Consider the following 20,673-nt stretch of genomic DNA (forward strand, 5'->3'; position numbering starts at 1 on the left):
GAGAACCTCCTGGCCATCACAAAGGATGTCTTGACAAAAAACCTTAGACGTTTCATGCTTTTCCTGCCAAGCTGACACTTTCTTCCGTTAAGATATTTGCCCGGTAGTTGCATCAGCAATTCCGAGAATCTCCTTTTTTTTTTTTAGTTTATTTAGTTTCACTTACAAAACCACATTTATATCTGAAAGAGCAAGCGCTAAAGAGTGTATTTAAAAGCATGAAACAACCAAGGGTTTTAAAAATACAGTTTGGAACAGATGCAGAATTAACTTGTGAGAATATGATATTAAACAGTAGATGCAGGTAGATTTCTCGCTGAGAATCTTGGTTAATGTGCAAATATGTAAGAGTGTGTGGTGTTTATACTTACCTCTGTATTGCAGTTCTTTCTCTTTCTTTGGTATATAGTTTTTATTAAAGAAATTTTAACAAAATAAAAGCCGTTAAGAGAGAATAAAAATAATAAAAAATATAAAAAGGGAAAAGGGAAAATAGTGAGTAGGGAGAAAAGAAAATAGAAAAAGAAAAGGAAATAGGAAATAGGAAAGGAAATAGAAAGGGAAAAGAAAGAAAAGGGAAAAAAAGATTATAAAGAAGCGCCTTCTGATCTTGACAGCCGTTAGATGCATTTATATTTTACCTTCTCTCTCTAAGGTTACATCAAAGTTTCCTTCTTTCCATGATCTACCCTTCTAATCTTCAAACCCATAAATCACAAGTTCATTTTTCTCTTTTTTTCAGCAAAAAGTCCATAAGGGGTTTCCAGTTGCTAATAAATGTAGTTGTTGATCTTTCTCTAATAAAAAAGTTAATTTTGCCATCTCTCTGTATTGCAGTTCTAAATTCTACTGAACAGCATTTGTTAAATATATTAGTAAAGGCAGAAATATTGTTTTACTCTTTAGGGGGAGAATGGCATTCCTCTATGTTAGCAGAACATGAAGGAGTCAGGTAACACCTTTTCCAACAAATCTGATTAAAAGGCATAAACTTTCATGAGCATCTGATAACGTTATGCCTTTTAATCAAATGAAAGGGACGTGGTGGCACTGCGGGTAAAACCGCTGAGCTGCTGAGCTTGCCAATCGGAAGGTTGGCGGTTCGAATCCGCGTGACGGGGTGAGCTCCCGTTGCTAGTCCCAGCTCCTGCCAACCTCGCAGTTCAAAAACATGCAAATGTAAGTAGATTAAGTGGGCAGGTAACGGCGTTCCATTTAGTCATGCCAGCCACACGACCACGGAAGTGTCTATGGACAAACGCCGGCTCTTCAGCTTTGAAACGGAGATGAGCACTGCCCCCGAGAGTCAGACACAACTGGACTTAATGTCAAGGGAAACCTTTACCTTTACCTTTAATCAAATTGGTTAGTTGAAAAGGGGGCTATCCTGTTCAAGCCAAGTTTTCTGCATTAGCTTTCCAAAATGATTCATCATTCTCTTACCCATTCTTTTTTCTGCTGCAACTGAAAGCCTATTACCAGTTGATCAATGGGGTCTTGTTAACATTAGAGATCCATCTCCTGTCCTTGCATGGTTTTCGTTGCTTGCTTGCTTTCGAATTGCCATATTCTGAGGTCATAAGAAAACTCAGCAAGGCACTGTTTGACCAAAGGGGTCTGTGGACAGCCACAAGTGATTTATTTTAGCAGAATAAATAAAAGTTGTGTACTCTCATTCTAGTAACTCACAAATAATAAAAGCATTTCATTGCCAAAGTGGAAGACACAGGCATCCTGTAAGAATCAGGGATGAGATGAAGAGTTAACAAGGCAAGGGCCAGTGATAGGATATCTTCCCCTTCCTCCAGAAAAATTGAAAGCCCTGTTGAGTCAATCCAGATCATGAAATTTGGGGTAGTCCTTAAATTAGATCACAATTTAGTTTACAATGAAGAGGAGGTGGAAAAAAAATTCCTGTGTGTTGTCATGAAGGTGAAAAGTCAAGACGAGGTCCTGGTCAGATTTGGTCCAGAAGTCAATACAGGTAGTCCTCACTTAAGAACCACAACTGGGACTGGAATTTTGGTTGCTAAGCAAAGCAGTCATTAAGCAAATCCGACTTGATTTTACAGCCTTTTTGCTGCAGTTGTTAAGTGAATCACCACAGGCATTAAGTGAACCATGTAGTCATTAAGGGAATCATGGAGTTCCCCATTGCTTTTGCTCACCAGAAGCCGGCTCAGGAGGTCAAAAATGGCGATCATGTGGTCACAGAATGCTGCAATGGTCATAATGTGACTGGTTGGCAAGCACCCAAATCGTGATCACATGACCTTGGGGATGCTGTGACAGTCATAAGTGTGAGGACTTGTCACAAATCAGTTTCTTCAGCACCGTCGTAAGTCCAAACCATCACTAAACAAATGGTTGTTAAGTGAGGACTGCCTGTATGATGCTGAAGATGGGTAACCTCTTCCAAACTCACCTAAGATTAACTCAGAAATTACTCAAGTTTTTCCAAACAAAATTATTAGGAGAATTCTGGTGCCATTTCCAGACCGAACTGTTGCTTCACATCATGATCAGTTCTCCAGTCCCCTAAAGTTGACTGTGTCAGCTTTGAGGCCCCAAACATACACTTTCTCTTCCCTTGTCAAACAGCAGAGAGCAGAAGGATCTGATGACAGGAAAACATCCAGGGACCCAAGGAAATTGGAGAAAGACGCTAAATGAAACCTCGTAGTAGGCTACCACCGTCAGTATGGGAAAAAAAACCTGGCAGCAATGCAAACTTCTCCACTTGCTTTTCCCAGGACCATGCCGACTTGAGGAACCATTCGTTTACAGTGGGGACGAAGTTGGAAGTGGTGGATCGACGAGAACCAGGCACAATTTGCCCTGCCACGATAACTAAGGTGAGAAACCCAAACTGGGGTTGAGAGATGAATCAGCAACGGTACTGCTCAACGGAGGTCAGTGGGGAAAAGGGGAAGGCCGCTGTTGATTAACAGTCCTTCTTCCAAAATTCAACCCATCCTTTAAGTGAGTTTAACGTGAGCATGGGAGTCCATGGCAGGAGAGCCAGAAAGGAATATGTGGAACTCGAGGTCACCCAGTCCTAATGAATCAGTAGATGGGGGATTGTCAGGCCTTGAGTTAGGCCAGGCCAGGAAACAGATACAAGGAGAAGTACTGGAATTCTCCTTTACTGATATAGGCCAGTGTTTCCCAACCGTGGCAGCTTGAAGATGTGTGGATCAACTCCCAGAATCCCCCAGCCGGCTTACAACAAAATACTGTACATAAAATACGTAAAATACACAATATAAAGTAAAAATAAAACATAGCAGCCGGGCACTATCTAGCCAATCATTCACACAGCCAGGAGACAGGCACTATCCCATGCCCAGGACCCCAGGCTCGGGCACAGAACCCAGTCTTCAAGGCCTTACGAAAGGCCATCAGGGACGGGCCAACCTGATCTCTAAAATCCCTGGGAAACTTCCCCGCTTTTAATGCTCCCAGTAACAGAATTCAGAACTAGGTTTTTAACCTTGAACTGAGTAGAGCTAAAAATGGAAAGGGGTGGAGGTTGAGAATATAACTGTCTTGCATTTGCGTAGAAAAAAATTGATGCAAGGCTTACGGTGGTCTTTCACAGACAAGGCAAGGCATGATGGTTTGATGTCTCCTAGGGGTGCTCCAGGCCCAGCATAGGTTTGTTTCATTCAGACAGGCCTAATTCAGGGCTAGACTTCTCTTGAGATGCTGGCTTTACTTCTAGAAACCACAAAACTGTCTCTTGAGTAGCATGGAGGAATTTGGGGAGAATTCTGGAACTTTTCACTTCCAAATCAGTGAGTTTTGCATGTCCTCAGTCAAACTAACTTCCCAGTCTGGCCCCTTTAGTCCCACCTGGACTTCTCAAAAGATGCTGGGATTTTATTGACCATGAGTTTGGAGTTTTCCTTTCTTAGAAAGCTGGCCAAGTTCCTTTCCAGCAGAGCCACAATACCATCTCACAACTGAAGTTCCTTAATAACAGAAATCCGTCCTTCCTGCCTATGGACAGAGTGAGATTATCTTGATTCTTTTAGAACAGATCCTTCCTGGAAGTTCAGACTGTGTAATGGTATGTGGGAATGACCTTGGGCGACAGGGGCAGGGGGAGAGATGCTGGCTAGGGAATGATCCGATAAGAGAGGGAGGAGCCTGCAGCTGCATAATGGACAGAGAAAGCAACTCAGAAAGGAATCTCCCTAACTTCTCAGGCTGTAAAAAGAGATGGTGGGAGATTTGTCCTTTCAGACTTGCAAGATCCTGTTAATGTAGCCTTACAATAAAGCAGAATTAGCTCATCTGGTCATGTTTCCTGTCTGGCCTACCTGGGAAGGCTGACAGATTGGTTTCAGCTTTGGTTGGTGTTAATGGGCCATCTCCCTAGGATGGCTGCTGTTAGGCTTGTGTGACTTCTGCTTCATAACGTAGCCTAAGCAAAGCTTTTGTTTTCCGAACAAGCCCTGGTCGGTGTGTCCCTTTTAAGGAATCCTTCAGCCTGAATTTCCAATTACGAATATTTCATTACAGAACTTTAATTTGGCGCCATCTCTATCTCCACCGCTTCCCCATTCTCGGCGTTCACCGCGTTTCTTTTACTAGTGTAACTTTCCAAGCTGTGAAAAAAAGGGAGTCCTGGAGGAGCAGCAGGCTTGTGACTTGTACAGGCAGGACAGTAGGAATGTGGCTAAGTGTGCAAGACGTGGCACAACTGAGTCCACCACCAGGGATGAAAGATGAGGCACCCAGTGGGTCAGTTTCCGTTTGAGTTGTCCTGGTCCGGTTATATGCCTTTTTTTCCACTCTTCTTTATTAATTACATATCAGGTTTGTTGGTAGTGTTCTTGTTAACATAAACAATGTGAAATGTATTGAATTTGGTGTTGAATGTGAATTGGTAATCATGAAACAGATTCATCGTAATAAATAAGATGTTATGTTAAGGAAGCAAAGTAAAAAACAGGCCTTTGGACCTCGGCTGTGAATCAGGACCTGTTTTTGCATGTGAGGATTCTGAGCTAGAATGGGGTGCTTTTTCAGGCACCCCTAAACCGTGCTGCCTAAAGACTTCTTCCTCTCCAAGATTTTGCCATCTAAGTTAGCTTTCCCCCGTTTGATGCCTTCCAGATCTTTTAATTACAACCCTGTCATTCCAAACCAGCGTCAAAGTGTACCACATTCAGGCAACCTCAGCCCAGAACGATGGGAACTGTAGTGCAAGTAGTAGAAGAGTGCCCTAGGACAGCTATTTCCTGCAAGGAATTCACATTCCTTCCCTTGCTTCTCTGTAGGTTTTCAACAACCATTTCGTGCAAGTCAGTCTTGACGATCTCCGTCCCGAAGCAAGCGAAACGTCGATGCTTTGCCACGCCGATTCCCTGGGGATCATGCCCGTGCAGTGGTGCCTTAAAAATGGAGTTCATCTCACCCCTCCCAAAGGTTTGTCTTGGGAGTTCAGATGTGGTCTGGATTTGGGTGGCTTGGATAGTTCTTTCAGGACTGCTCCACCTGGGCTGGGCCAGGAACGGAAATTTAAATGACTAAAGGTGGGTGGCACGACAAAACCACCATTTTCCATTGTGAGTAGTATTTGCAAGCGTGCTTGCAACATGCTCTCAGCTTTCCAGATGTGCCCAGAGGTTCATGGAGGGGGACAGGAAGGATGGCTGAGGAACACCACTCTGCTTCCTCCTCTGATTACTTTTGCCAACTCCCAGTTTGCAAATGCTGGAAGTGGGCTTGGCCGAGCTGAGAGAGATGCAAGCTCCCAAACAGGCTCGGATCTTATTGGAACTTGGATCTCAGGGCTGGTGCACCAGACTTGGGAAGCGGTAAAACATGTTGGAAGAAGGCAAACCGCTTCCCTCCACTGCCAAGAAAATAATATTGGCCCATCTGTGTAGTCACCATAAGTCAAGCTGGTCATCTGTCTCTTTATGTGGGTTTCTAATTCAGGGATAGGCAATTCTGCTGGCTGAGAATGACCCATGCTGAGGTCTACAAAAAGGGTAGGATTACATCACGCACACCAGCCAGGCTACATTGGTTTTTGTTTTTTTAATTGTGATAAGGCTTTTACTGTAGCTTTTATCCGTTTCCAACTCAGAATGGTTGAAAATTGTGCCTTCAGTTTGAGCAAACGTAGTCAGAGGGAATTCTAGGGGAAATCCCAGGGCGCCAGATGTCAGTCAGATGATAGCTAGATGTGGCAGATCAGCAGTGGCCCTTCAGCAGCTCCAGCAAAAATAATCTTTCAATGAATCTCACAGTTTTTGCAAACTCTGGGGAGCATACGAGACGTGGTGATTGAGCAGAAACAAGCCCTGTGTGTCCATCTGGAGTTGCGTGTTCAAATTTCCATTCAGCTATGAAGCACCAGTGTATTTCTGTTTCAGAGTCAATATAGCATCACAAAGTTAGTATGGTGGGTTAACGCTACAATGGCTTAACATTCAATTCCTGCCCAGCCACATTCCTCACTGGATAACTCTGGCCCAGTTCCTTTCTCTCTTGAGCCTTACCTATCTTAGACAGCTGTTGTACTGGTAGTCCTTGCTTAATGACCACAATTGGGACCAGAATTTTGGTTGCTAAGTGAAGTGGTCATTAAGCGAATCCAACCCGATTTTACAACCTTTTTGCAGTGGTCATTAAGTGAATCACTGCAGGTGTTAAGCGAACGAAGTGGTTGTTAAGCAAGCCACATGGTTCCCCATTGATTTTGCTTGCCAGAAGCCAGCCAGGAAGGTCAAAAATGGTGATCATGTGGCCACAGGATGCTGCGACAGTCATAAATGTGAACCGGTTACCAAGCACCCAAATTGTGATCACATGGCTGCTGGAATGCTGCAACGCTTGTAAGTGTGAGGACAGTTCATAAGTCAGTTTTTTCAGCACTGTCATAAGTCCAAACTGTTAGTAAATGAATGGTTGTTAAGGGAGGACCACCTGTAAAGCTAAAATAGCAGAAGAGTGGCAGAGAGGCACGTTCGCCGCCTTTTTCTTGCTAGGCAGAGTTTGATCTTCAGAGCAATACAAAAACCATCAAGGTTGCCTCATTAGATCAGCAAATGCCTGATAAGGCTGCTGGCTTCTAACTGAATTTCTCCTACTCACTCCAAGACACTGGCTGAGGTAGATTAATAGCTGGGAATTAATGTACACAAACCGCTAGGAGAGTTGTTTAGATTCCCTAAGGAGAGGAAAGGCATGGGCCTTTTTTCTTTGGTGCCAGCCAGCAAATTAATATCCATTAATTTCCTAGCATATGAAAGCACTCAGTTGACTCGATTTATATTGTTGATTGCTGGATTTATAGACTTCTTTTTCCTTAGGCATGAACAGCAGCAGGGCCAGTTTTCTCTCTGCTTGGAGACCGGCGTGTTTGCATGTTGAAGCTGTGCGCTTCGTGTGGGCGCCTCTGCTTTTTGCTGTGGCTTAATCCCAGCAAGCCCAATTTCCAAGCTGCTGCAATTGATTAAATGTGTGCATTCGGGGGGCCTGTGCCGAGATTGGAAACAGATCGCTCAGGCATTCAGGACAGAGATCTGAGGCCAGTGTCCTAGTCACTTCTAGGGCCAATTCGCCCCGCCCAAACCAGAGAGGCTGCAAGTTACAAGTTACACGTGGGAATGTATGAAGCCCAAGCAAAATGCGGAGAGCATGTGATGCTTTTAAAATTTCTGCATGGGCAAAGCTCAGCCATCTCTTCATGGAGACAGTGCCCAGCATTTCCCTAAGGGGTGCAAGGCAGAATTAAGGCTTAATTTGGCAGAACCAGAAGTATGAGAATAACATGCTGGTGACTTAAAAAATACTGTGTCTTTCTCATCTCTTTCACACACAGTTTGTGGAGGACAGCTTTTATAATATTCCTGGAGGATTTTTCCATTCACAGTATGCCGCCTCCTCCTTTTTCCGGCTCTCTAAAGAAATACTGGGCCTATTCTGCCCCATCTCAAAAGGACTGAGTTTTCCTGCCTTTTTTGTGGGGAGTGAAATATTCACGGGTGCACCTCATCTTCAGAAATGGCCCAGAGGTGATTGGATGTCTCATTTCATTTCATTTCATGCCATGGTGTTCACTGCCAGGGGCATGGAGACCCTCGTTCATCTTTTTTTCAAAATGGCCAGTTGGCCACACAGCCTTCTGTTACACGATCACAGAATTGGAAGTGGCCGCTGGGGTGATGGAGCCCATCTCCTTGCTCAGCGTAGGAATCCAAATGAAAGCATTGCGGACAGGTGGCCTAAACCAGGGTTTCTCAACCTTTGCAACTTTAAGATGTGTGGATTTAAACCCTGGTTTAAATGTATGCAGTCAAGGGGAGCCCATCACCTCTCTGGGTCGTTGGTGGTGCTGTGGAACAGCTCTGCTGGAAAGTTTTTCCAACATTCAGTTAGTCTGGCATCTTGTAACTGAAATCCTTTCTTCTACATCTGGCACTCTAGAATAATAGAGAATAGGTCTCAATCCTTCCTTCCTTCCTTCCTTCCTTCCTTCCTCTCCTTTCCTTTGCTTCCTTCTTTCCTCCCTCCCTCCCTCCCTTCTTTCTATTTCTCCTCTCCTCTCTCCTTCCTCCCTTCCTCTCCCTCCTTCCTTCCTTCCTTCCTTCCTTCCTTCCTTCCTTCCTTCCTTCCTTCCTTCCTTCCTTCCTTCCTTCCTTCCTTCCTTCCTTCCTTCCTTCCTTCCTATATTTGAAGAGTGCTCATATATCCCCCTTTGATCTTCTCTCAAGGATAAACATGCCCACACCCATCTATCTCTCTTCACCCAACTTAGTTTCTAGTCCTCCTCGATGCCTTTCTTTCAACCTTGTCCAGTTTGTCCAGCTTCGTAAAATAGGGTACCCAGAATTGGACAGCGCTACTCCAAGTGTGGTTAATGCAGAATAATGCTGAGCTAGTGCTTCCTGTGATTTGGAAATGACACTTCTGTTGAGGCAGCCTAAAATGGCATTTGGCTTTTTTGCAGCCATGGGACAATGCTGGCTCGTTCAGGTTGCCATAATCTGCTTCATTTTAAATAATCACATGGTTTAGATAATGTTTAAATGTTTATTTATTTAGAGAGTTTATGTGGCTGCCCATCTTAAATACATAACCCTTGGCAGCTAAAAACAAAGATAGACAGGCAGGCAGACAGGCAGGCAGGCAGACATAGATCCATCCTCAAAACACAAATCTAAAGAAGTTAAAAATAACCGAATTACAATAGGCACCATAACAAACTCACCACACGGCTGCACCTATATTGGTCTCAACTAACACTCCAGCCCAGTGCCTGGGAGAACAGCCGGGTCTTCTCTGCCTTCTGGAAGGCCTACTGGCTGTGTGGCTCTGTGTGTGCATGATGTGTAGAGAGAGAGTGACCGTATATATTGGTTCAGCCCATGCAATTCCCAGAATCTTTAGCTAGCTAAGGATTAGAGTTGAGCTAAAACTCTCCATGATATGGAACCTGTCCTTTCGCTGATGCAGCCTAAAACTGCATTTAACTTTTTTTGCCGCCATGGCAGAATGCTGGCTTGTTCAGGTTGCCATCCACTGCCACACTTTAAACAAGAAATCGCCTGGGTTGGATAATGTGTAAAAGCTTCTAAATTGTGTATATTGACTCAGCCCATGCAATTCCCGTAATCTTTAGCTAGCAAAGGATTCCAACACGATTGGAGGCCTGGCGTAAATGTTCCTGGATATTATTCTTCAGGGAAAATTGCTGTTGGGCTGTCCATTTCTATCGTCGCACAAACAGAAGGAGAGAAAACTTCTTTTTTTTTGCACTCCTGGGATTTCCTGCAGGTTATTCTAATCCAGATTTCGACTGGGCAGACTACCAGAAGCAATGCGGAGCAGAGGCAGCCCCTGAGTCCTGCTTCAGAAATGTAAGATCTGGTTTTCTTTTTAGTCCATTGTGATCTTCCTTGTCCCATGCCCATTGCCGTTAACAATCCGACACCTTCATTGTGTGTGTATGTGTGGGTGGGGGGGTGGATTTGAACTTCCATTTTTCGGCATCAGAGTAGAAGAAGCCAACAGGGAAACATTTGCCAGAGGAAAACGTAGCTAGATGTTTTGCAGCCCAAAGCAATTAGAACAAGCATTAAATTAGCATTTCATGTGCAGCCCCACCAGAGTGGCTGAAGTCCCCAACTCTTGGGGTGGGGGTGGATTGGGGGGGCTAGGGAGCAAAATGGATGCTCCTTTCCAGTTTATGTAGCTTCCTGCCTATGCACTAAGCCTTCTGGGTCGAGATTATAGTAGAAGCACGATTGATGGGGCAAGACCAATATTTTCTGGCTGCTTCCTGAAAATTACAGAATTCCCTGCTTTGGGAGCTGGGTTGGCAAAACTAGGTTCATTGATTGGTTAGGAGCATCCTGGTAGGGTGGCTTTCGTTGTATTTTCCATACTCCTCTGCTTCTCTATCAGATGAATCTTAGGCCGGTAATACATTTCTGGCTGCAGGCAAGCCCTGGCTTGGGCTTAGTCTGTTGAGCGTTTTATCTCCACGGAAATCAACTAACTTCTCTGGGACCCAGCCCTGGGTTTTAAACAGAGTCCTGTATATCCTGAGAGTGCAATAGAGGTGGATGTGTGCTGATTACTTGGATCCACGGTCCTTTTGGCCCAAAAGATTTTTTAAGGTTGTGAAATGAATAATAAATCTAGCAAACCTGTTTAAAAGATCCGGGCCAGTGTTTCTCAACCTTGGCCACTTTAAGAGGGGTGGACTTCAACTCCCAGAATTCTCCAGCCAGCATGCTTTAAGATGGCTGGCTGGGGAATTCTGGGAGTTGAAGTCCACCCCTCTTAAAGTGGCCAAGGTTGAGAAACACTGATCTAGGGCACTGGGGTGAGTCACTGTCCCTCTTTTAAACTGCCTTTAGTCTTCTATTGGCGCCTTTCAGGCATCCTGTAGCCGAGCTTTTATGAAAAACATGATGCTTGAGGCCGTGAACCCCCGGAATCCAGCCGAGATCTGTGTGGCGTCCATCACTTCTGTGAAAGGCAGGCTGATGTGGCTCTGTTTTGAAGGTAAATCAGAAAATCTGCCTGCAGGGCATTGAGGTGGGTGCAGGGCATTATGAGAGGGGTGAACTTTCGGCAGAAGAAAAGTAGCATTGGCCTGAAAAAGGAGAAAAACTGTCCCGTTTGACTGCTGCTGAATTCTTGAAGTTTTCTTATTTTATTCATTCATTCATTTATGCATGCATGCATCCCTTCTCTTTGCAAATTTTATTTATTCGTTCATTCCTTCTATTTGTATAGCGGCCCATCTCACACTTGTGTCTCTAGGCAGCTCACATAATGAAACCAACCATGAAAAAAAAGCAAAACACAGATGTCAATCAGACAATAGCCACTGTAAAGTAAACCAGTACATTTTAACCATAAAATAAAATAAAATAAAACAAAACGCTACCCCCACTAAAACCAAGTTTTCTTGGCACTGGGCACAGCCGTAGTCTGTAAATGGTCTTCCTCCAGGAAGATATCTCTAATTTCCTGGCTGGTCTGCAGCCCTGGGTTGTCCAGATGATGCTCTATCTAACAATAAGGGCTGATTCTTTTTAATGTCCCAAGCAGGCCCCATTAGCTGGTGCTTCTGCCCATTCAAGGTTTGACCCAGCTATCTAGCCAAGTCCTTATCCGGGACACATGATTTCCCCCACTCCATAAGACGCAGAGCGTTCTGTTTGCCTTTGTGTTAATATGGTGGACAACCTTACAAGATATTCCCCCTTTAGGGTGTTCGCTGTTGTTTGATGGCCTCCAGGCCTGTTCATACCCCCGCTAGAGCTGGGGTTCTCTACCATTTTTTGCTCATGGCCCCCTTCCGAGTCTCACTGACCGCTGCGATTCCCCCACCTGGTCACTGTTAAGATATTTAACAATATTAACAATTTTCAATATTTACGCTGCTGAAATTAGCCCAGAGAATGGAATCAAAGAATGCCTGGGAAGCAATCTGAATCCCCCGGGTGGGGAGAAGTGCTAACATATGAGCATTATTACATGCCTATTTGCTGGTGAAACATGTAGACATATATTCTACTAGACGTTTATTCCCTTTGAAGTGAAACAGTAAACATATATTCCCTTTCAAGCAAACTCAGATTGCTTTTTAAATTCAGTGTCCTGGTTTCTCTCTATTGTATTAAATCAGTGTTTGTCCAACTTGGCCACTTGAAGATGTGTGGACTTCAACTCCCAGAATTCCCTAACCACCTTGCATGCAGAATTCTGGGAGTTGAAGTCCACACATCTTCAAGTTTGAAAAACACTGTATTAGATCGTAGATTATGAAGGAAGTCTAGAGCTGGAGCAGAGCAAATTCTTCCCCCCACATGCATGTGTCCATTTTCTTTTTTGCAACCATCTTGCTGCCTTTCTGGTGTTAACCGCATTATAACACATTAATAGGTCTACCCCATGTGCCTGCTTCCGAATATATAGTTGATGTGGAATCGATGGACATTTTCCCGGTGGGCTGGTGTGAAGCAAATGGTTACAAGCTCTTGGCACCGCATAAAACCACTGGTAGGTACTTGGAACAGTGAATTTAGATTCCTAAGTTTTACAGTACAGGTAGTCCTTGCTTAATGACCACAATCGGGACCAGGATTTTGGTTGCTAAGCAAAGCGGTCATTAAGTGAATCCAGCCCGATTTTATGACTTTTTGTGGTGATTGTTACGTGAATCACTGTGGATGTTAAGCAAACCACGTGGTTGTTAAGCAAATCACACGATTCCCCATTGATTTTGCTTGCCAGAAGCTGGCTGGGAAGGTAAAAAACGGCAGTCACCTGACCGCAGGACACTGCAGTGGTCATAAATGCGAACCGGTTACCAAGCGCCCAAATCGTGATCACATGACTATGGGAATGCTGCGACAGTCATAAGTGTGAAGACTGGTCGTAAGTCATTTTTTTCATCACTGTTGTTAAGTCCAAACCGTCAGTAAATGAATGGTAATTAAACAAGGACCTATCTGTAGTCATTCAGTTGTTTGGTTTTTGCCAGGAGAATACGGTGAGATTTTACATGGCAAAATGAAGGGACTGGGGAGAAGAGTTCAGTTCAGGATTTAGGGGCACCCTAGGGTGCTCATTTCCAGGATGTAAACTAGATGCCTTGAGATCCGTTGCCTGCCTGGAAAGACTTAGACCAAGCAAAAGATAAAACGGATGATGGGGTGGGGGGCGTAGTTCCAGTTTCCCCGAAGGAGAAGCGGAAACACCACCCGTTGTTCTCGTTCAGGTGCAGAGGGCTGCTGAAATCTTCCTCTAAGGCAGTGCTTCTCAGTTTTCGCAAATTTAAGGTGGGTGGACTTCAACTCCCAGAATTCTGCATGCATGGTGGTTAGGGAATTCTGGGAGTTGAAGTCCACCCATCGTAAAGTTGCCAAGGTTGAGGAAGACTGCTCTGAGGCAAGGGGTCTGTGCCTTAGTAGCAGAGAATCTGCTTTATCTGTAGGTAGGACTGGAAAACCTCTGCCATTCTGTACCAAGCAAGGTTGCAACTCACCTGTCTGTCCTCTAGTGCTGGACAGATGAAGCAGTAGACCCAGGATATGGCCCAGTTCCCTAAGTTTTTAATTTACCCTGATGGCCAAAGGTAAAAAGATTTTACTTGTCCTTTACACCAGTTCTCCCAGCCTGGGCATCTTCTAGATACAGGAAATCTTCGCTTAACAACCACAATTGGGACTGCAACTTTGGTTGCTAAGCAATGCGATCATTAAGCAAATCTGACCCGATTTTATGACCTTTTTTCTGGCAGCTGTTAAGTGAATCACATGGTCATTAAGTGAACCACATGGTCGTTAAGCAAATCATGTGGTTCCCTATTGATTTTAGCTTATCGGAAGGTGGTTGGGAAGGTCAAAATGGTGGTCACATGACTGCGGGACGCTGCGACGGTCATGAATCCGAACCGGTTCTGAAGCACCAGAATCACGATCATGTGACCACAGGGATGCTGTGACGGCCATAAATGCGAGGAGCGGCCATAACTCGTTTCTTTCAGCACTGTCGTAAGTCCAAACCATCGCTAAACTAATGGTTGTCACGTAAGGACTGCCTGTATGTGGATTTCAGCAGCTCAGCCAGCACAAGAAGTGGCAAGAATTCTGGGAGCTGGGCGTTGCCCTCCATGTACAACTCCCAGAATTCCCCAGCCAGCATGGCACTAGGTGCTGCAAATGGAAACCCACACATCTGGACGTTACCTGAGTTGGGAGACTCTGCTTTAGAGGGTAAGTTGCCAATAACACTCAGGCATCCAAGCTGGCATGGAGCTGGAAAGAACCGGGTCGCTGAATTTGAGGGGGGAGCCTCCAATACCTTTGCGGAGTGGCTTTTTCACATACACACACACCCTGACGAGAGGAACCACAAGTACTTCAGGCAAAGCAAAAGGCCTTTTATTAAGGGGCGGCCAAATCCTTATATAGGGTTCAGAAAGAAATGTATTTCTTTATTATTGATTTATTATTCCAATTTTATTACCGCCCATCTCCCCCCCAAAGAGGACTATCTGTAGTCTCAAATGATACATACATTTGATATATGTGATGCGTCAGAAAGCGACAAATCAAACAATAAAAGACACTGATGTGCGGTTAAGGCTTTCTTTTGTCAGACATGAGAAAAGACAGACACCCTTAAAATATGTTGCATCTCCTCCTTTCCCACCCGGGTTCGTTTCTTTTAACACTGGCAACTTTAATCAAGGAGTGCAGATACAGCCCCATTGTTTGATTGCTCCTGAAAGGCCTAGTTTTTGCCCTTCAGAGGAAATGGCTGTGGCTCAAAGGAAAATCGTGGTTTCCTGATCTTCAAAAGGAGGCATAAACTGCCATGCTAAAATGCTGATGTTACCTTTCCTAGAATGCTAATAATAACGACCCTACATAAGGGGTACATAACCGTTGGCCCTTCAGATGTTGGTGAACTGCACCTCCCAGCGTCCTTCACTACTGGCTGGGTCTTCTGGGAACTGCAGTTCAGCAACATCTGGAGGGCCACAGTTTACATCCCAAAGTGAGGAGCTAGAACGGGGAAACATCTGCAGAGCAGGGCAAGATTTTGGCATGATTTTCTTAAAATCGAAACAAAAGCCAAAAAGGAGAGTGTTTGGACAAGCAAATCTCAGTTGGATATTAAGGAATGACTGAGCCCATTGGGCAAATTAAGGTGAATCGTTTCAAAAACATGCCAGGGTGTGGTTGAGTTCACAAAGCTAATTTTTTTTTAAAAGCTTAATGCAGTGAACTAAGCCTCTAAATCTCGCCTTTTCACAGGGGGCAACGTGCTTTCTTTCCTGGAGAATAAAAAGGTGGGGAGTTTTGCGCCAACCATGAAAAGTACCATCTGCCTTTGTGCATTAACATTCACGGGTCAGATTGGGAAACAGCGCTGTTCATTCTTGCTGTCCTTTTGTTTGGAAAGCAAATTTGATTTTTAAATCAACAAGGAACTGTGCCTAATTTGGAGAGCATGGCAGAGTTTAAAATTGCCCTGGCCTCGGTTCCCACAAATGTGGTCCGTGGAAAAAGAGATGCTGGAGGCAATCGGGCTTGCAAAATTTAATCACAGAATATGTTCTTCTGAAATGGAAGAATATTGCTATTGTTTTAGTATTTTTATTAAGTACAGATCCCATAATGCGTGATGAGCCAACAGCTGAAGTGCGCCGTGGGGTCCTTAAGCATAATGCTTTAATGAAGTAGTAACATAATCGTTTAAAGCTTATGCCGCTGCACAGATGACCGAAATGTAATAGCAATTTATTGTATTGAATATGCTGTAATGATCCAACGGCTAACCTTATTAGTGGGGTGAGTCTGTGCATTTCTGCTCAGAAAGGAATCCTCCAACTTCTGAAGGACATTCTTCTAGGACTGTGTCGAAGGGGCACAAACAATCCTGCTTCTGAGCACCCCTTTGATGGTCCAAAGGGGGGAAGCCAAAAATGTGGCCTTGGGTTGACAAGGGTTGCGTTGCTTAGTCAATTTTTTGCTTTTTTTTTAAAGTTGCGGAGTAGGGGGTCTTAATCCTGGCAGAAGCTTAAAGCATTTAATCCCTTATGGTAAAAGAATTTTGACCTTGGGAAAGGTATGAGCGAGCTGTTAAGGGGCGGGGGGAGGAAGGAGCGAGCTGTTAGGAGGGACATGGACAAGAGATGACATAGTCCAAAGATAAAACGAAGCATGAGAAAGTAACTCAACCCCACCATGATCTTCGTTTAAGATGGGAAAGAGAGAAACTTAAACAGGCTTTCAAGACTAATAACAAATAATAATAGTAATAATAATAATAATTTATTAAATATAACCTAGCCAGCGTGCTTTAAGATGGGTGGATTTCAACTCCCAGAATTCCCCACCCAGCATGCTTTAAGATGGGTGGATTTCAGCTCCCAGAATTCCCCAGCCAGCATGCTGGGTGGGGAATTCTGGGAGTTGTCCACTCATCTTAAAGTTGCCAAGATTGAGAAACACTGTCCTAAGCCAAAAAGGGCTTTATAGGTGATGGCCCTCACTTTAAATTGAGCCAGGAACCCTGCTGGCAATCAGCACAGCTCCAGCAAGTTATGTTTGACTCTACTACACCTGTTTGCATCAAGTCATAGGCAGCTGGGTTCTGTGCCAATGGCTGCTTTTGAGTCATCTTCAAGGGCAGCCCCATGTAGAGTGAACTGCAGTACAGGTAGTCCTCATTTAGCGATTGCCTCATTTAGCAACTGTTTGCTGTTATGATGGTGATGGAAAAGTAACTTTGCAACCAGTCCTTGCGTTTATGACCTTTGCAGGTCTGTAAAGCAAAGGAAAGCTGAAGTCAGATTGTCAACACAGTTACAGTTTCACTTAGTGACCTCTTCGCTGAATGACCAAGTGGCCAATCCCAATTGTGGTCGCTAAATGAGGACTACCTGTAGTCTCAATGCAAGATAACAAGGACATGTCTTCAGTGCTTCCTGGTATAGGAAGATTAGTTATATTCACAGAAATGGTTTTTAAAAAGACAATTTCTACATCAGTTTTCCCATCCTGGCCGTTTCTAAAAATCCAGTTTATCTGGAGAATATCAGGTTGGAGAAATCTAGGAAGGAAAGGAAACTGCTAGAGCAAGATCATATTGAAGGAGGAACGATGGCTTCTCCTTCGTTAGCTGTGCCAGGTGGAAGAAGATAAACCCAACTTTCAGTTTGATCTTGGAAAGTAATTTGAGCTCATAAAAGAGTGAGAGAATCTTTAATTTCCCCCCAGCGAATCGCCGCTCTGTGCATTTGCAAATGTGCATTACCATAATGACCCTTGTTCTTGTGCTCATTTTCCAGTGCAAAGGAAGAGAAAAATTGCAGTAGTCCAGCCGGAAAAGCAGTAAGTAGGCACTTAAGATGTCAATAACAGTGCAGTTTTATCACAGAAATAAAAGTGTTGCTTTAGGATAGAAAGTGCTTGATCAAATTGCAAGTGGTATGCTGGTAGCTCTTAAAAGTATACGTGCTTATCCAACTACCCATCCAGTGTTTCTCAGCAGTGTTAAGACGTGGGGGCTTCAACTTCAATCACATGATTGTGGCTGCCATCTTGAATTTTTTTACCCCCTCCTGTTCAAGTACAGGTAGTCCTTGTTTAGTGACCACAATTGGGACTGGCACTTGGTCGCTAAGTGAACCCATGACTGTGCTTACGATCTTACGTCAGCTTTCCTTTGCTTTACAGACCCGCAAAGGTAGTAAATGCGAGGATTGGTCGTAAAATTACTTTTTCATCACCATCGTAATGTGAACAGTCGCCAAATGAGGCAGTCACTAAACGAGGACTCCCTGTAGTTTGAATGGCTTTTTTTTTGTCCTTAATTAGGTTACCAGCTGGAGGGCCTGTTGAGAAAATTCAGGATCCTCATGGCATTCCCCAGACGGACACGATGGGTGAGTTTTTTGGGAAAGATGACTGCTTTCCCAATTCAGATCTAAAACACAATTGCCTTAAAGTACAAAGAAAAAGAATCAACAATCCCAAAGTGCACAACCTCAGCTCCCACAGCAGTGTGCAGCCCCAGAGATGACCCCCAGAAATCCTCAAACTTTGCTACCAAACAGATTTTTAATATGGCTATTAAAAGGGGAGATGATGAAATGGGCAAATGAAGAACCATCATATGGACTGCAAGTTGCTTTATATTTTAATAATCTTATTCTGTTCAGCTGATTAAGGAGAAGGAGAGCATAAAAGAGTGCTCATGAAATATTATACCTTCAGAAATAATAATAGCAATAAAAGAAGGGGGAAAGGTCCTGGAAAATTATGTAATAAACAGAACAATTCCAAAAATGTTGATTATATAGCTTTGAAAGTCTTCCTTGCTAGGCTGACTTTCAACCCCTGCCAAGTAGTGTTCAGATATTGCCAAAGAAAATCTATCAACAGTGGACTGTTGCAAATCAGTGTATCCTTTTAGCCTGCCTCCACGCCTGAAAAAGCCACAGAACCTGATGTGGCCCCAGAAGGCAGAGTAAGAGAATTGAAAGTCTCCCCACTCTGTCTGAACAATTTTCCCAAACTGGTTCCAAGGGAATATTTTTCCCCTTATATTCCTTGCAAAGAAGACAAGGCATTATTGAGGAAGGTAGTACAGATGAAATAGCTCTTCCCAACCACAGTAAGTCTGCAGGAAGAAGTGCTTGTGAAAAAGATCTTTGAAGAGTCGTTGATGAGTATAAGCCAGCAGTGTCATATGGCTGCAAAACAGGCTAATGTGATTGGTGACTGAATTAATAGAAGCTTTATTTCCCCTGCTGCCAGTCAATGCTAGGAAGGTGTGTTCAGTGGCTGCCAGGATTTGGGCAGTGAGTCTTTAATAAAAGACTGTCTTGTCGTACTACTCTGTAGCCCCAACTCTTTTTCCAGGAGGACCAAATAGCATTCTCTAAGAAACATGGATGCTTGGGGAACATTGTCTAAAACTAACCTGGATTATTTTGGATTAAAACTGTCTCCAATCCCACAGCTGGGTTTGCAAGTTCACTTGACCCTTAAATGCCACCCAGGTCACATTCTGTGCTGTGTGAACACAGACATTAAGTGGAATGCCTTCCCACCCTCACTTTTAATATTCCAAATTTTTTTTTTAAACATTGCTATTTCAATGGGGGCTGAGGCAGGAGGAGGTAGAGGTGACTGGGGAATAATGAGTTTTTGTCTTTAATGATTATAATATTATGATTGTTTGACAGTATTATGATTGTTTCATATATGTGATTATTTTTTATGATTAATGAATTACAATGTATCTGTATGTTGCTGATTGTGAGCTCCTTAAAGTATGTATGTAAGTATGTATGTATGTATGTATTTATTTATTATGAATGTTCTTATGCAGCTTCTATCAGTTTGATGTGAGCTGCCTAGCACCAAATGGATGCAAGTGGCATTAATGCAGTGTTTTTCAGCCTCGGCAACTTTAAGATGTGTGGACTTCAACTCCCAGAATTCCCCAGCCAGCATTATGGCTGGGGAATTCTGGGAGTTGAAGTCCACATATCTTAAAGTTGCCTAGGCTAAAAAACACCGCATTAAAGCATTCCGTGGTGGCACTGCGGGTAAAACCGCTGAGCTGCTGAGCTTGCCGATCGGAAGGTCGGAGGTTCGAATCCGCGTGCCGGGGTGAGCTCCCGTTGCTAGTCCCAGCTCCTGCCAACTAGCAGTTCAAAAACATGCAAATGTGAGTAGATGAATAGGCACCGCTTCGGCGGGCAGGTAATGGCGTTCCCTTTAGTCATGCCAGCCACATGACCACGGAAGTGTCTTCGGACAAACGCCGGCTCTTCGGCTTTGAGACGGAGATGAGTTGGACACGACTGGACTTAATGTCAAGGGAAACCTTTACCTTTGCCTAATGTTTATTTATTTATTATTCAAATTTTGTTACCACCCATCTCCCCCAAAAGAGGGACTCTGGGCGGTTTACAATAAAATACGGTAACAATAAACATTAAAATCTGATAAAAATAAAAACAAGTTACCAATATATAATACAATATAAATAAATATAAAATCCAAGTGGCTCTAAAGCCACTTATTTATTATTCCTAATAAATAAATAAATAAATAAATAAACAAGTATCCTGGGACTGGCACCCCCAGTTCAACATTGTCCAACTCAGTGCTGGATTACAATTCCCATCATGCACCTGCATGCCCACACACCCAGGTGCCACGTTGGTTGGAAGCGTTAGCAGTAGGACTCCCACCGATGTCGTACATGTCCCAAGACGGTGGGAAGGAGGAAGGTAGAAAGAAAATGGGGCTCAGGTGGAATGGTGGAAGAAGACGGGGCGGTGTGCTTCTTCTCTGCAGGAACCATCAATGGGCGATACAACTGCCCCGCACTCTTCATCAATCATCGCTGTTTCTCAGGCCCACATCTCAACAAAGGCAGGTTGGCAGAACTGCCGCAGTCCGTTGGGCCAGGCAAGTGTGTCCTGGTTCTTAAAGAGGTAAGGATTGTGGGGTGTGTCCCGGGCCCTGCTAGGAATGGGAGGATCATAGAAAAAATTGGAAGGGGCCTGTGAGGCCATCCACCCTGCTCAGTAGGGAATCCAATTTAGAGCATCTGTAACCGGTGGCTATCTAGTCTCCTCTTGAACACACCCACTGAAGG

At 44.0% G+C, this 20,673-nt stretch overlaps 1 protein-coding gene across 4 annotated transcripts in view; it reads left to right on the top strand.

Annotated features, from left to right (window-relative positions):
* SFMBT2 (Scm like with four mbt domains 2) overlaps positions 1–20,673 on the top strand; it is a 70,395-nt gene that overhangs the window by 34,815 nt on the left and 14,907 nt on the right. For 2 of the 4 annotated variants that reach the window (XM_063308476.1, XM_063308477.1), the window contains exons 8-15: positions 2,754–2,855; positions 5,289–5,436; positions 9,799–9,881; positions 10,887–11,034; positions 12,424–12,540; positions 17,345–17,387; positions 17,874–17,941; positions 20,370–20,509. In XM_063308476.1, the coding sequence (XP_063164546.1) occupies positions 2,754–2,855; positions 5,289–5,436; positions 9,799–9,881; positions 10,887–11,034; positions 12,424–12,540; positions 17,345–17,387; positions 17,874–17,941; positions 20,370–20,509 (849 nt within the window). The remainder of the gene's footprint in view (positions 1–2,753; positions 2,856–5,288; positions 5,437–9,798; positions 9,882–10,886; positions 11,035–12,423; positions 12,541–17,344; positions 17,388–17,873; positions 17,942–20,369; positions 20,510–20,673) is intronic. The other 2 variants (XM_063308478.1, XM_063308479.1) reach the window with 1 other exon arrangement.

This window comes from Candoia aspera, chromosome 7 (genome assembly GCF_035149785.1).
Source record: "Candoia aspera isolate rCanAsp1 chromosome 7, rCanAsp1.hap2, whole genome shotgun sequence".
Lineage (NCBI taxonomy): Eukaryota > Metazoa > Chordata > Lepidosauria > Squamata > Boidae > Candoia > Candoia aspera.